The 15,642-nt window shown below is 36.0% G+C and overlaps 1 protein-coding gene across 1 annotated transcript; it reads right to left on the bottom strand.

The window, feature by feature from the left end:
• Window positions 1-6,753: 6,753 nt before the first annotated feature.
• LOC113576889 (mucin-2-like) lies at window positions 6,754-15,348 on the bottom strand. Its single transcript, XM_035533777.1, has 19 exons — window positions 15,009-15,348; window positions 14,522-14,579; window positions 12,210-12,278; window positions 11,732-11,788; window positions 11,361-11,417; window positions 11,022-11,078; window positions 10,765-10,821; window positions 10,429-10,485; window positions 10,172-10,228; window positions 9,913-9,969; window positions 9,656-9,712; window positions 9,320-9,376; window positions 9,063-9,119; window positions 8,804-8,860; window positions 8,547-8,603; window positions 8,290-8,346; window positions 8,033-8,089; window positions 7,764-7,820; window positions 6,754-7,116 (listed from the first exon to the last, which is right to left on the bottom strand). The coding sequence occupies exons 1-18, from the start codon at window positions 15,078-15,080 to the stop codon at window positions 7,774-7,776; spliced, it is 1,044 nt and encodes a 347-aa protein (XP_035389670.1). The 5' UTR covers window positions 15,081-15,348; the 3' UTR covers window positions 6,754-7,116; window positions 7,764-7,773.
• Window positions 15,349-15,642: the final 294 nt, after the last annotated feature.

Raw genomic sequence — 15,642 nt, 5'->3', positions numbered from 1 at the left:
ACACCCAGTCTGCCTGTCCGTAACACTTGTTGACGGGTTGCCAGGATTGAGCGGTGTTCGTTAAAACAGCTCGGACAGCCCAAGTTATGGTAACAAACAGGATTGTCTTAGTTTTTGCATTTCAAGCGACGATTTCGATGCATTCGAGGGTTGTTCTGATTCAGACCGCAGTCCTCTGATGCCAGGCGGTCTGAATCATTCACCAGCGTTCAGACTGAGGACGGGGCAGGTGTTTATCGGATATTCCTCAGGTTGCAGCCCAGGGAAAACCCGAGAGTGACCCCGGCACAAACGCGGAGGGTAAATGAGTGTTGCACTAGGACGGCAGCTTTCCTGTGGTGTTTTCACACATTGGTGTCATTGCTGGCTTCATTTCCACCCTTCAACATTGCCCAGGCTGCAGTGGTCCTGGGCTCACAAATTCTGCAAGGCAACAGATGATGCAGGGATGTAGTCTTTTGGCATACGGGTGAAGGGGGAGTGTTCAAAGCAGGATTTCACAAAAAGTGGTAAATGGATGCATTACTACCGTTATATTAAACAATGAATTTATTTCTACAGGAGCCCTGTGGTCATGGCTCAATTTTTAACTTTAAAAAACAATAAATAAATAAATAGAATAGAATAGAATAGAATAGAATAAAACACCAACACATATCACACTAAACTGAATGAAGTATACTACCAAACCTGTGTAATTACACCCACACCGCTTCAGTTCCAGTACATTTCAGACTAATGTGACTGAAGCATACTATCAAACCTGTGTACTTACACCCACATCGCGTCAGTTCCAGTACATTTCAGACTAATGTGACTGAAGCATACTACCAAACCTGTCAGGTGTACTTACATCCACAATTTTTATGTCTATTCCCATGGACTGGGTCTTTAACAATGGTAAATATATTTATAGATAAAATATGAATGAATACAGAATTTATTTTAATTCAGGAAATATAAAATTGGGCCATGAATACGTATATCAGTATTGCCTTATTTGTAACTTTTTATGTGGACAGTTTTCAAAAGAAACAAAACAAAATACATAAACACAGCCAAAACATACAATATTCATACCTTGATAAACCTCATCTCACTGGTTGGGGAGGTAGCTTTCCTGTGATTTATAGATCTGACTTACCAATTATTGAAATGGCTACTCCTAGTGTATCATCTTTTGAATGCTTAACTTTTCAATTTGCTTGTATCACTTTGTTTTTGTGGTTTTCATTTAACATCCTCCTGAATATAATCCTATGTTCCTCTCTGAAGTTCTGGAAAATGCAACTCTCTTCAGCGTGGCTTCTGATTGGTGGTTTTAACGTACATGTTGATGATCCCTCGTGTCACACTGCAGCATGTTTCCGTTTTCATGTTTCATTGATTGTCTGAGTCTTACTCAGCAGGTTTTATTTCCTACTCATAACAAAGGCCACATTTGGGATTATGTGTCTGCACTTCTGTCATACGTTTTTAAAATCTAGAGGGTGCCTGCATGAAATTTTCTGATCATAAATTCTTTACCTTTAATTTAAATATACATTTTCCTTCTGTTCTTGTTAAGAGGGTGATTAATTACTGAATCTTAAATTTGTATATTATGAAAGCTTCTCTCAATCAGTGGACAAATATAACACTGAATTCACATCTTTGTTAGACCAGTTTGCCACCTTGGTTTTCTACAGAACTCCCTTAATGCACAGGGCAGGCAACTTGAGCGAAAGCAATCTGAGCTCACTGTTCACAAACAATTCTATGGCCAGCATCAAGTGCCATACACTAAAGTTTGCAAATAAGTAAGGGCATCATATTTCACTCAATTCATTAATCAAGGTTCAGGTAACCCTAAAAATTTGTCTCCAATCTGATCTCTAACATGAAGTCTAATTTTCTCTAACATGAAGTCTAATCTTCTCTCTTTGGTTAAAATCCATTAGCATGTTGTTTCATCACAACTTAAATATCTGCTATAGTATCAACTTCACAACCATCTGATACTCTATCAACTTCACAAACATTGGCTACAGTATCAACTTCACAAACATTGGCTACAGTATCAACTTCACAAACATTGGATACAGTATCAGCTTAACAAACATCAAATACAGTATATATGTCATGAACCATTTCAGTCTGGTGTCAAGCTTGGCATAGCACTGAAACTGCCTTGGTGAGCGTTGTGAATGAGCTTGTGTCTGCAGACTCAGGCGCTCTTACCATCCTTATTTTGTTGGATCATGCCCTTGATATAGTATACAGCCCTGCCTTTGATACAATATGTCAAACTCTCCTCTTTGACCACATGAAACAATGTCTGGTATTTATGGAACTCTGCCTGCTTGGTTCACATCTCACCTTTCCGACCATTCAGTTTGTTGTGTCAACTAGCAATAGATCGCATGCCAAGGCGTACCTCAAAGGTCTTTCCTTGAGCCATTATTGTATAATAGTTATTAGGAAATTTTATTTGAGCTTCATTTCTATGATGATGACAACCAAATTTATATCAACACTGTTCTAATCTGTTCTAATCTGTAATTGTCTTCATCAAATAAAAACCTGGTAGCAACAGAATTTTATTCAACTAACTATTCTAAGACTGAGATGACATTAACTGGCAAACAGTCATGTAGCCTTAATTTGTTTATTTTAGTCTTCACATTGCTCAAATTTTCCTTTCTGCACATGTATGTAACATAGGTGTCATTTTGAATAGTCAGTTAACATTGAACACTCACATCAAGAACATCACGAAATCCTATTACCACCATCTATGTAATATGGCAAAACTCAGGCCTTTTCTCACCCTCTGATGCTGAGAATCTTGGACATGCCTTTTTTCCTGCTGGTTGAACTATCGTAGGGCTCTTTTTGCTGGGTCACCTTCTAAATCTCTCCAGAGGCTTCGGTGTATGTAACACTGTGTTACCAGGGTTGTCACTCACACTTCATCACATGCTCATATTACTACAGTGGCTTCCTGTGCTCTTATTCCAAACTTTTGTTTTAATATATAAACTTATTCATGGTTTAGCCCCAGTTTACCTCTATGACCTGGTTAAGATTTATATTTCTTCCTGTTTGCAATTTCCAGAACAAATCTATGAGTAACCATTCACAGTTATCAACTGTTATTTGAGAAGGTCCTATGATTTGGAGTGTGCAGTCATTAACATGGAGGGTTCCCACAGAGTCCCCAGTGACCTAAGGCAGTCTTTCCCTCTCAGTGTGAGGGAAATCTTATGCCAGGCTGCTTCTGCCAAATTCCACCACTGTTGAATTTTGATGCCCCACAGCTCTGGATTTTTACTGACATACTGAAGGCAGGAGAGCTTTTTTTCTGAACAGTAGAACTTGTTCATGCTGCATTTGTCTTCCATGGATAGTAAAAGGCACTGTTTTTGTTGTATAAAGGTCTGAGTTTATAAAACACATCTGTATTTTCAGGAGGGTTCTCACAATTGTTTACATGCATGTTGGAACCAAGCTGAAAATATCAGAAATAGCAGTTTAATGAATCTCTGAACAGTTTGAGATTTATGTCTGATTCCCAATACATCTGCCTTCTGGGAAACTTCAACAGTCCCATTGCCAAGCATAAGCCAACAAGGGCTTTGAATTAATTCAGTGATACAGTTTATAGCCCCTAAAAACGTTCAGTTCAGCATAGGCATTAGTCAATGTGGTCATCAGTTTATACATATCTTGGAGAATGTAACATTTGAAGTGATTTCTGAGATAGGATCTTCCCACATGGCCACGGCTGAAGTATAGAGTGTACTGCACATATTATGGTATTTATCAGGTTAGCATAAAGGTCATCCTCAAAATAATAATTTCACAATCTCTACTTCATTTTCTCATCCTGACTATCCCTCTAGCGCTAACAGTGGAGCTGCATAATCCCTGATATCTTCTGGAATCAACAGAACCCAGCAATTTATTCAGATATTTAGTTTTATGTTTTATTAAAATATTAAACAGTCATATTTGCTATTCTACAGAGAATGAGCTCTGTCATAGATTTTTGTGCTCACCTACTCTGAACACTGCATAAGCTTTAGCTTCACTTTCCTCCTCATCCTCACTAGACAGACAGGGGCTGGAGTGTTGCCATAGCTTCAAGGCTTATTTCAATGTGGTGGAAAGGGTCATACTGGTGTTTGAGTCGCTGTTAAACATTGAATGTGATGGACCACAAGTTTTGAGTGGAGTCATATGATGTAAAGTCAAAATAAATGGACAAAACATATATTGGGTGGGGGCGTGAGTGTCTTTGTAAGTGGACAGAACTTAACTGTGTCTTAATTGTGTTTCACTCTCTCTCTCTCTCTCTCTCTCTCTCTCTCTCTCTCTCTCTCTCTCTCTCTCTCTCTCTCTCTCTCTGTATATATATATATATATATATCCCCCCAATCGGCTGTGAATTTGCTGGAGGAGGAACCAGGAGGAACCAGATAAAGTATATGTTTAAATCATAACATTCATTCTCAGGGGTTCTAAAGTTCTGAGAGTGTAGATCATTTGTCCATGCCACTGGAAATAACAAAACCTTAATTTTCCAATTAAGGATCCTTTACAAATCCTTAATAATACAATAATATATCTTAATAATAGAATTAAAAAGAAATTTAATTTTCTGGTAACACTTTTATTATTATTATTATTATTATTATCATCATCATCATCATCATCATCATCATCATCATCATCATCATCATCATCATCATTATTATTATGGTTAATGATGAATCCAGAGAATTACATTATCTGTGAGAAGTACAACAGCGACATGCACCTGAAAATACAAAGAAATGTCATGGTTGCATCTTGAATCAAGTAGTTATTCATATGTCAGCACCACACCAATACATCTAGGGACACCAGTACCACATCACATTTTTCTGTGTTTATTTCAGTTTGTCATGAGCCCATAGGGGCACTTCTTGGTGGGAAGGTGTTATGTCTGCCCATATTACAAGTTATGTCTAACTTGTAGTTTATGTCTAACTTGGAATTAACAGCATTTGGGAAATAGTGTTGACAAGACATAAATATAGCCAATACAACCAAAGGTCATATTTTAAAACACAAATGAAAGGTTTTTGTTTTTTTTATCTGCCACTAGTTATTGATTGGTGCCCTTGGATGTAGAAACCCCTATCAGTCCACATAAATAAATAGAAAGTATTAATGAATCATGAGACCTTATCATGAGACCCATAGGTTCATATGCAAAGCTGACAAGACATAAATACAAACAACACAATATAAACAAGACATGATTGAACACACTACAAGGTCATATAGAACAACTCAAATAATGACTGTCATCTACCATTAACTCCAGTAGAGGTTACAGAAAGTCCAGTAGCGGTTACAGCTCTGATGCTGTAGATTTTGTACTTCCAGGCATCAGCATTGATCCCTGTATTTCTACAGTATTCTAGTTCATTGGTATATTGGACTCTAACCTACTTTACTGGCTAGAATGTGTTCTATGAGTAAATGACAAAACACTTTGTAAGTCACTCTGGAAAAGAGTGTCTACTAAATGCCATAAATGTAAATGATTTCTAATAATTAGGCAATAGAAGCATACGGGAAATATAATATTGTTGAGTTTACAGGTTCATATAGATAAACTATGTTTTCACTGCTATGAAGTTGCTTCTGAGTATATTTAACTTAACAGAGCAAAGAGCATTACAAAATATTATCAAATCTTTCTTACCCATGAGTTTTATTTATAACTGACGTAATCCTCAATTTATCTTTTTCTGTTCAGATAATCTTTCTGAGGATTACATCATATCAACACTTGACTGAAGATTAAACTATTTAGTATAAATACAATTTTTGTATTTTTAAATAAATATAATTTTTTAAAATAGAAGTATAGGACTGCTATCTGAAATCAGTGTTTAAAAGTATGCATGAACATGACATACAATCTTTTAGTATGTCACAAGGTTTGAGTAGATCTGTGTAACGTACTTTGATGAGCAATGTGTTTTATTCTGTATGAATTTTTTAAGCTTTGAACATTAAAAAGTGCATTTTGTATTTTTTTAATTACGAAATGCAACATTAATCTAATGACCAAAAACAGACAGAGTCTAAAGAGATGGCTCAGAGAAGGCTCAGTAAACGTCTTATATTTGAAAGGTGGAGGTTCTAGTTGTGAGAACAGTAGATGAGGTTATGTACGGCCTTGATGGTGGAGCAACAGGTTTTAAGACCCAGAGCTGTGACATGGACTACAGGCACTATTCAGGTGTTGCAGCTGTTGTTTAATTTTCTACCAATGTTCAAATGTCGTTAATGGGAATAACATTTTATGTATGACAATATTTAACAATATTTAACTGTATATATAAAATAAAATATTAGATTATTATATATTATAAAATATAAAATACAAATAAATTTTGATGGTTGCAACGTGACTCTGTGCCATTGTAACTACTTATATTATTAGTAGTTAGCGTTGTCGTATTGACATCTAAAAAGGAGTTTTAAATCTTGCTATTATAGCATCTTGTTATTGCCTGGTCTAGTCTCAGGCCATAACTGATTGGTGTGTGGTATTAACAGGCAAGATGGGTAAATAGAATAAGTGGAAGGGCTAAAGGTCAAAAACAAAACATTGGGGTCAATGTAACTGGTGTATATTTATTTATATAATGTAAACTAGAAGCAACACTTACAGCGTTCACATTTGTAATTTCATGTGGAACCAAGGCCAAACCAAAGAAAGCCCCAAAGCTACATCTACCTGTACTGTTGTGACAGGCAAACAGAGACACAGCACTATCCTTACTGCCTGACTAACACCAAAAATATGGCCACACCCGCTCCCGAACACAGCCGGCGGTCACAGCCTACACTGAACTGCACACAAACACATCAGCAAGACAGAAAAAGGGGCAGCCAAATTCCAAAGGGATCAAGGGTACATAACAGAGGTAAACAAACACAGAGGATAGTACACGACAGAAAACAATTTTCAGTAAGTAAGCATGAAGCAATCGAATCCTTCCTCTTAAGGTTTCTTATGTTCCTGGAGTGATGGCATCACTGGAGTGGCACATGGGTAGGCGTTACAGATTCCTGAAACGGAGTTGGTATATAAATAAATACAGAACATATGAATACAAAACATATAACAGCACACAAAACACCAGCAGACATAACACCTCCCCGACTAGAAGTGTGAACCCAGAAACACTGGCAGACATAACACCTCCTCACCCAGAAGTGTGAACCAGGAAACACAGGCAGACATAAACCTTCACTACCCAGAAGTGTTAACCCTGAAACACTGGCAGACATAACACCTCCTCAGTAAGAAGAGTGAACCCTGAAACACCGGCAGACATAAAACCTCCCCACCTAGAAGTGTTAACCCTGAAACACCAACAGACATAACACCTCACAACACAGAAGTGCACTTATAGGCTCATGACAAACTGAAATAATCACAGAAAAATGTGATGTGGTACTGGTGTCCATAGATGTATGGGCTGTGGTGCTGACATATGAATATTAGTTATTAGAAGTTATTACTCAACAAGATAAATATAAATATTCATGAATCACCAGATTTAATCATGACACGTTTAGACATACCATAGTTTAAGTCCAGGCAAGTGTATTTTTTTCATACAGACTGTTGAATATTGTGCAAAGTTGACACGACACGAATACAAAAACTACAAGGTCATATATAACAACTCAAATGAGAGTTGTTTACCTACCATTATTTATTTATGTGGTAGAGGTGCCCCTGAATGTAGGTGTTATGGTGTTGACAGCTGAAAATGATTAAAAGTTATTAGTCAGCATTCAAAAATAAAGACCCTTAGGTGTCACATGTTTTAATCCCAGTTTTAAGTGTAATAAGATAATTTATTCCATAGAGATAAAACTTCTGAAGATAACTCATAATATGTGCAAAGTTGACAAGACATAAACTCAAACACTACAAGGTCATAAAGAACAACTCAAATGAACATTGTTTACTTACCATTAGCTCCTGATGGCATAGTGGTGCCCCTGGATGTAGGTATTATGGTGTTGACAGCTGAAAATGAGTTATTAAAAGTTATTAGTCAAATTGAATAAAAAAATATTCATGAATCAATGCATTTAATCACAAGACCCTCAGCTGTAGCATGGTTTAAACCCAGTTTGAGCCTAGTGTATTTATAGCATACAAACAAGACATGAAAACAAACACTACACAGTCATATAGAACAACTCAAATGAAGGTTGTTTACTTACCATTAGTTCCTGATGGGATAGTGGTGCCCCTGGATGTAGGTGTTATGGTGTTGACAGCTGAAAATGAGTTATTAAAAGTTATTAGTCAAAATGAATAAAAAAATATTCATGAATCAATGCATTTAATCACAAGACCCTCAGCTGTAGCATGGTTTAAACCTAGTTTGAGCCTAGTGTATTTATAGCATACAAACAAGACATGAAAACAAACACTACACAGTCATATAGAACAACTCAAATGAAGGTTGTTTACTTACCATTAGTTCCTGATGGGATAGTGGTGCCCCTGGATGTAGGTGTTATGGTGTTGACAGCTGAAAATGAGTTATTAAAAGTTATTAGTCAAAATGAATAAAAAAATATTCATGAATCAATGCATTTAATCACAAGACCCTCAGCTGTAGCATGGTTTAAACCTAGTTTGAGCCTAGTGTATTTATTGCATACAAACAAGTCATGAAAACAAACACTACACAGTCATATAGAACAACTCAAATGAAAGTTGTTTACTTACCATTATTTCTGGATGGGATAGTGGGGCCCCTGCATGTAGGTGTTATGGTGTTGATGGCTGAAAATGAGTTATTAAAAGTTATTAGTCAAAATGAATAAATAAAAATATTCATGAATCAATGCATTTAATCACAAGACCGTTAGCTGTAGCATGGTTTAAACCCAGTTTGAGCCTAGTGTATTTATAGCATACAAACAAGACATGAAAACAAACACTACACAGTCATATAGAACAACTCAAATGAAGGTTGTTTACTTACCATTAGTTCCTGATGGGATAGTGGTGCCCCTGGATGTAGGTGTTATGGTGCTGGCAGCTGAAAATGAGTTATTAAAAGTTATTAGTCAAAGTGAATAAAAAAATATTCATGAATCGATGCATTTAATCACACGACCCTCAGCTGTAGCATGGTTTAAACCCAGTTTGAGCCTAGTGTATTTATTGCATACAAACAAGTCATGAAAACAAACACTACACAGTCATATAGAACAACTCAAATGAAAGTTGTTTACTTACCATTATTTCTGGATGGGATAGTGGTGCCCCTGGATGTAGGTGTTATGGTGTTGATGGCTGAAAATGAGTTATTAAAAGTTATTAGTCAAAATGAATAAATAAAAATATTCATGAATCAATGCATTTAATCATGAGACCCTCAGCTATAGCATGGTTTAAACCCAGTTTGAGCCTAGTGTATTTACTACATACATAAGACATATAGGAGATTATAAGGAACTCATAATTTATGCAAAGTTGACAAGACCTTAATAGTAACAATGCAATACATACAAGATGTGAATACAAACACTACAGAGTCATATAGTACAATTTAAATGAAGGTTGTTTACTTACCATTGGTTCCTGATGGGATAGTGGTGCCCTTGGATGTAGGTGTTATGGTGTTGACAGCTGAAAATGAGTTATTAAAAGTTATTAGTCAAAATGAATAAAAAAATATTCATGAATCAATGCATTTAATCACAAGACCCTCAGCTGTAGCATGGTTTAAACCTAGTTTGAGCCTAGTGTATTTATTGCATACAAACAAGTCATGAAAACAAACACTACACAGTCATATAGAACAACTCAAATGAAAGTTGTTTACTTACCATTATTTCTGGATGGGATAGTGGGGCCCCTGCATGTAGGTGTTATGGTGTTGATGGCTGAAAATGAGTTATTAAAAGTTATTAGTCAAAATGAATAAATAAAAATATTCATGAATCAATGCATTTAATCACAAGACCCTTAGCTGTAGCATGGTTTAAACCCAGTTTGAGCCTAGTGTATTTATAGCATACAAACAAGACATGAAAACAAACACTACACAGTCATATAGAACAACTCAAATGAAGGTTGTTTACTTACCATTAGTTCCTGATGGGATAGTGGTGCCCCTGGATGTAGGTGTTATGGTGCTGGCAGCTGAAAATGAGTTATTAAAAGTTATTAGTCAAAGTGAATAAAAAAATATTCATGAATCGATGCATTTAATCACACAACCCTCAGCTGTAGCATGGTTTAAACCCAGTTTGAGCCTAGTGTATTTATTGCATACAAACAAGTCATGAAAACAAACACTACACAGTCATATAGAACAACTCAAATGAAAGTTGTTTACTTACCATTATTTCTGGATGGGATAGTGGTGCCCCTGGATGTAGGTGTTATGGTGTTGATGGCTGAAAATGAGTTATTAAAAGTTATTAGTCAAAATGAATATATAAAAATATTCATGAATCAATGCATTTAATCATGAGACCCTCAGCTATAGCATGGTTTAAACCCAGTTTGAGCCTAGTGTATTTACTACATACATAAGACATATAGGAGATTATAAGGAACTCATAATTTATGCAAAGTTGACAAGACCTTAATAGTAACAATGCAATACATACAAGATGTGAATACAAACACTACAGAGTCATATAGTACAATTTAAATGAAGGTTGTTTACTTACCATTGGTTCCTGATGGGATAGTGGTGCCCTTGGATGTAGGTGTTATGGTGTTGACAGCTGAAAATGAGTTATTAAAAGTTATTAGTCAAAATGAATAAAAAAATATTCATGAATCAATGCATTTAATCACAAGACCCTCAGCTGTAGCATGGTTTAAACCCAGTTTGAGCCTAGTGTATTTATAGCATACAAACAAGACATGAAAACAAACACTACACAGTCATATAGAACAACTCAAATGAAGGTTGTTTACTTACCATTGGTTCCTGATGGGATAGTGGTGCCCCTGGATGTAGGTGTTATGGTGTTGATGGCTGAAAATTAGTTGTTACAAGTTATTAGTCAAAATGAATAAATATAAATATTCATACATCAATGCATTTATTCATGAGAACCTCAGATGTAGCATGGTTTAAACCCAATTTGAGGCTAGTGTATTTATTACATACAGAAGAGATATATATGAGATTATAAGGAACTCATAATATATGCAAAGTTGACAAGACCTTTAATAGCAACAATACAATACATACAAGACATGAATATAAACACTACACAGTCATATAGAACAACTCAAATGAACATTGTTTACTTACCATTGGTTCCTGATGGCATAGTGGTGCCCCTGGATGTAGGTGTTATGGTGCTGGCAGCTGAAAATTAGTTATTAAAAGTTATTAGTCAAAATGAATAAATAAAAATATTCATGAATCAATGCATTTAATCACAAGAACCTCAGCTGTAGCATGGTTTAAACCCAGTTTGAGCCTAGTGTATTTATTGCATACAAACAAGACATGAAAACAATATTTTAATCCCAGTTTTAAGACTTGTAAAATAATTTATTCCATGGAAATACGACTTTTGAAGATTGCAAGGAACTCATGATATGTGCAAAGTTCACAAGACATGAATACAAACACTACAGGGTCATACATAACACCTCAAATGAGAGTTGTTTACTTACCATTATTTATTGATGTGATAGTGGTGCTCCTCAATGTAGGTGTTATGGTGTTGACAGCTGAAAATTAGTTATTAAAAGTCATTAGCAAGCATGAACAAATATAAATCTTCATGAATCATTGGATTTAATCATGAGATCCTCAGGTTTGGCATGGTTTAAACCCAGTTTGAGCCTAGTGTATTTTTGACATACAGGTGACATAAAGGAGATTATAAAGAATTCATAAAAATCACTGATTTTAATGCTATATAGTTTATATATAGTCTTGATAATCACAATGTTTTGATAAAAACATGCAACAGAGATCTTCTCTAATGAGCACCATGTTTTTTTCAGTACTGACTTTTGAAACAAAAGACTGAAGAGTTATTTTCTTACAGTTGACGCTGGAAGTGAATTACATTCAGAAGACTTGACTGAGCCTGAATACATATGATGCAAGTCATATGTGACCACCAAGTCAGAGGTGATTACTTACCGTTAGTGCTTCTGGACTGCGTAACGCTAGACATAGTGCCATTAGTGGGGACTATAGCCGTGCTGATGTCTGGAAATTGATTAAAACAAGCATAATTAATTAAAAGTGCAAGAACTTAAATTATCCAGCAATAAGATACTTATAAAATAAATGAAAATTTAAATAATATTTTAATATTTTTGGTCATGGATTAGGGATGGTGATGAAAGCTCATAGCATAGCTCATAGTGTTTCATTTAATAATCAATGCCCCTCCTCTAGCGACAGACTCTTAGCTACCTTGTGTGTGTACATAATGCCTCTGGGTTTCTGTTTTGCATTGCTGGTCATCCTTATTAACCTTCCTGCCTTCTTTTTTCTGTTCCTTAATGGTTTGTCGTTTTCATCCTCTTTGTGCTTCTTGTTTATATTTCATGTTGCCCTGTTACTTAGGTTTGTTCTTTGTTTTCATATCGAGTACCTCCCTTGGTTAAAGTCTTGTTTCCATTGGTTATTGGCTTTTGGTTGATTATGTCAAGTCCTGTTTCTGTTCCTGATTTTAATAAACCATCTTTGACTTTGTGTGTCCACCCCTGCCTGACTGCGCATTAATTGCATTTAAAGACTTACTTAGAATGATCATACATCACACAATTCCCTTATCTTATATTTCTAGTTTAAATATCAGATAATAATATCATCAGATACACCGTTCAGAATAGACATCTGAGACACATTATCAGGTAAATTTCAGGTGCAATAGTCCAGTAATAATGATATCATATCATATATGGTACATTAACATTAGCAAATTACAAAGACTTTTTTTCATAACTGCCCTGCCTCCAGTCAGGGAATGAATAAATACTGACATCCTCTCAGGGAACAAGTAAATACTGGCATCATGTCAGGGAAGTAATAAATACTGACATCCTCTCAGGGAATGAGAGATGACTGAGCTGCCAAAGCTGTTAATGACTGTGAGAAGTCTGATATCCTCTCAGGGACTGAGATAAAACTGTGTTGCTATAAGTGTTTGTGGTTGTTGCAAATCAAAAATGCAATAATTAAGATGCTTTGCGTCCTCTCAGTCAGAAAGGATATCAGTCTCTACTTAATCCCTGAGAGGATGCAAAGCATCTTAATTATTGCAGATAATTAGTGCAGAATTATTGCAGATAAGAGTGACAGAAGCATTAAAAACAGTTGCACAGTTAAAAAGAGTAAACCCCTTACCCAAAAGCCTTTGCTCTTTTTAACTGTGTGACTGTTTTCAATGCTTCTGCACTCTTACCTTCTTGATAGGCAGAAATGTGGTTTTAAATGACCTTTAAATAAAGGTACTCATTAATTAAAGTTTAAAACTTAATTTTAAATTATATTAGTTATTTTCCTGTCTTCTTTAAAGCCTTTCATTCTCTTCTCTCTACTGTGGCGAACACCTTTCTGAGGCAATAGATCTCAGGATTTAATAAGACGTATAACTCCTCCATTCATTCTATTCTCTGTAAAGCATTTTGTACACAATGTTTAAGAATGTGCTATACAAATAAAGTTTAATATTATTATTATTATTATTATTATTATTATTATTATTATTATTATATTGTATTTGGCACATTAAAACATGTCATTTCACACAGATCACACTTTCCAGAGTTCTCCTTATCAGACCAAACACAAAGCAAAACTGACAATGCATGTAGAGAAAGCTTCACAAAGCATCTCAAATCAGGACAGATGACATACTTTATATGTTTAGACTTCAATGCATATGGGGTGGAATATTATATTCTATCATATTAAAGTGAATTTTGGATTAAGTATGTAGAAATGCTTATGATCGCCTAAAATGAGGGACAAAATACATGTGACACCGTTCTTGAACAAAGTCCAGTATAAAACACCTCTCCAGAAATATCCTAATTCGAAAGGTTTTGCTTTTTGCCTCATTTTAAACTTTTAACCCCAAATGCTTGAGACATATTAATAGATGTATTAATAGACATAATAATACCAGGATAAGGACGTTGAATAAGACATGGACAGAGCACAGTGGGAAGTCGGGGATAGATTCAGCTTGAGGAAGGTCATAGGGTGGAGAAGATGTGCTTTAAAGTTAGCTTTCAATATGGAGAGAGAAGTAGACAGATGGACACACGAGGGGAGAGAGTTCCAGAGGTGTGGAGCACATCTGGAAAATGCTCGGTCACCGAAGCTGTGAAGATTGGACGTAGGAACAGTGAGGAGTCCAGCAGAAGAAGACCTGAGAGAGCCAGTGGGTTTGTAGTGAAGAAGGTCAGACTGATATGGTGGAGCAAGAAACAACTCACCATTTATTAGCAGCAGCAGACTCACCCTCAGAAGGATTAAATTCTGCATGTCAACAAACTGCCGACCCATAATAAAAGACACAGGCTTTTACAAAAATGACACCATATGCTGATATATTCATGCTAAATGTTTTTCATGCATGAAGGAAAGGGTCAGGACACACATCTTATAACCAGTTAATTAATAATTGTATTGTTTCAACATAACTGAACAAAATAATAAATGTATGAAATATCTTGAATGATCTGTAAATCAGTGATCAAATCTCAAGGTGTTAGTTATTGCTGAATAAAATAAAATAAAGTAATCATGTAATTTTAAAAGCTTTTGTGGTAGTGAACTACTAATAAAAGCTTGTGTGGTAGTGTATGTCTACTAAAAGCTTGTGTGTTAGTGTATGTCCACTAAAAGCTTGTGTGGTAGTGTACATCCACTAAAATCTTGTGCGGTAGGTTGCATAAGTATATGTGGTGGGCTGATCCTTACCTGTAGTTTAAAGTCACTGCAGGCAGGTACACAGAGTCTTCCAGCAAGGCCACTTCCACTGGCTCTCAGCATCACAAGTGTACCTTTTATAAGGAGATATGGGTGGATCTACTTGGAAATCTGAGACACATTATTAATCCTAAAAAGGTTCCTCATTCCTTTTAAATGGGTCTGGTTTACACTAGTATGCAGGTGTTTTACATGCTAATCCCCCATTAGATAATCCAGAATAGATTACATTAGAAAAACAGTTCTTACACATAATTGCTTATATGTAGAGAGATGACAAAGGAGTAAATGAGATAATGAATGGCTCAGTAAACAGAATGATGCCAAGAGGTTGTAGCTCTGGGTCTGAGAGCGTGACTTCTACACCCAAGAGGTTGTAGCTCTGAGTCTGAGAGCGTGACTTCTACACCCAAGAGGTTGTAGCTCTGAGTCTGAGAGCGTGACTTCTACACCCAAGAGGTTGTAGCTCTGAGTCTGAGAGCGTGACTTCTACACCCAAGAGGTTGTAGCTCTGGGTCTGAGAGCGTGACTTCTACACCCAAGAGGTTGTAGCTCTGGGTCTGAGAGCATGACTTCTACACCCAAGAGGTTGTAGCTCTGAGTCTACACCCAAGAGGTTGTAGCT

Source organism: Electrophorus electricus, chromosome 14 (assembly GCF_013358815.1).
Source record: "Electrophorus electricus isolate fEleEle1 chromosome 14, fEleEle1.pri, whole genome shotgun sequence".
Lineage (NCBI taxonomy): Eukaryota > Metazoa > Chordata > Actinopteri > Gymnotiformes > Gymnotidae > Electrophorus > Electrophorus electricus.
This window is presented reverse-complemented; position numbering and strand designations above follow the sequence as displayed.

Coding starts and splice junctions, on each gene's coding strand:
- LOC113576889 (XM_035533777.1), bottom strand. CDS start 15,080: ATGCTGAGAGCCAGTGGAAGTGGCCTTGCTGGAAGACTCTGTGTACCT. Junction 11,418..11,731: donor TATCACATCAATAAATAATG/GTAAGTAAACAA, acceptor ACTAATTTTCAG/CTGCCAGCACCATAACACCT. Junction 10,229..10,428: donor TATCCCATCCAGAAATAATG/GTAAGTAAACAA, acceptor ACTCATTTTCAG/CTGCCAGCACCATAACACCT.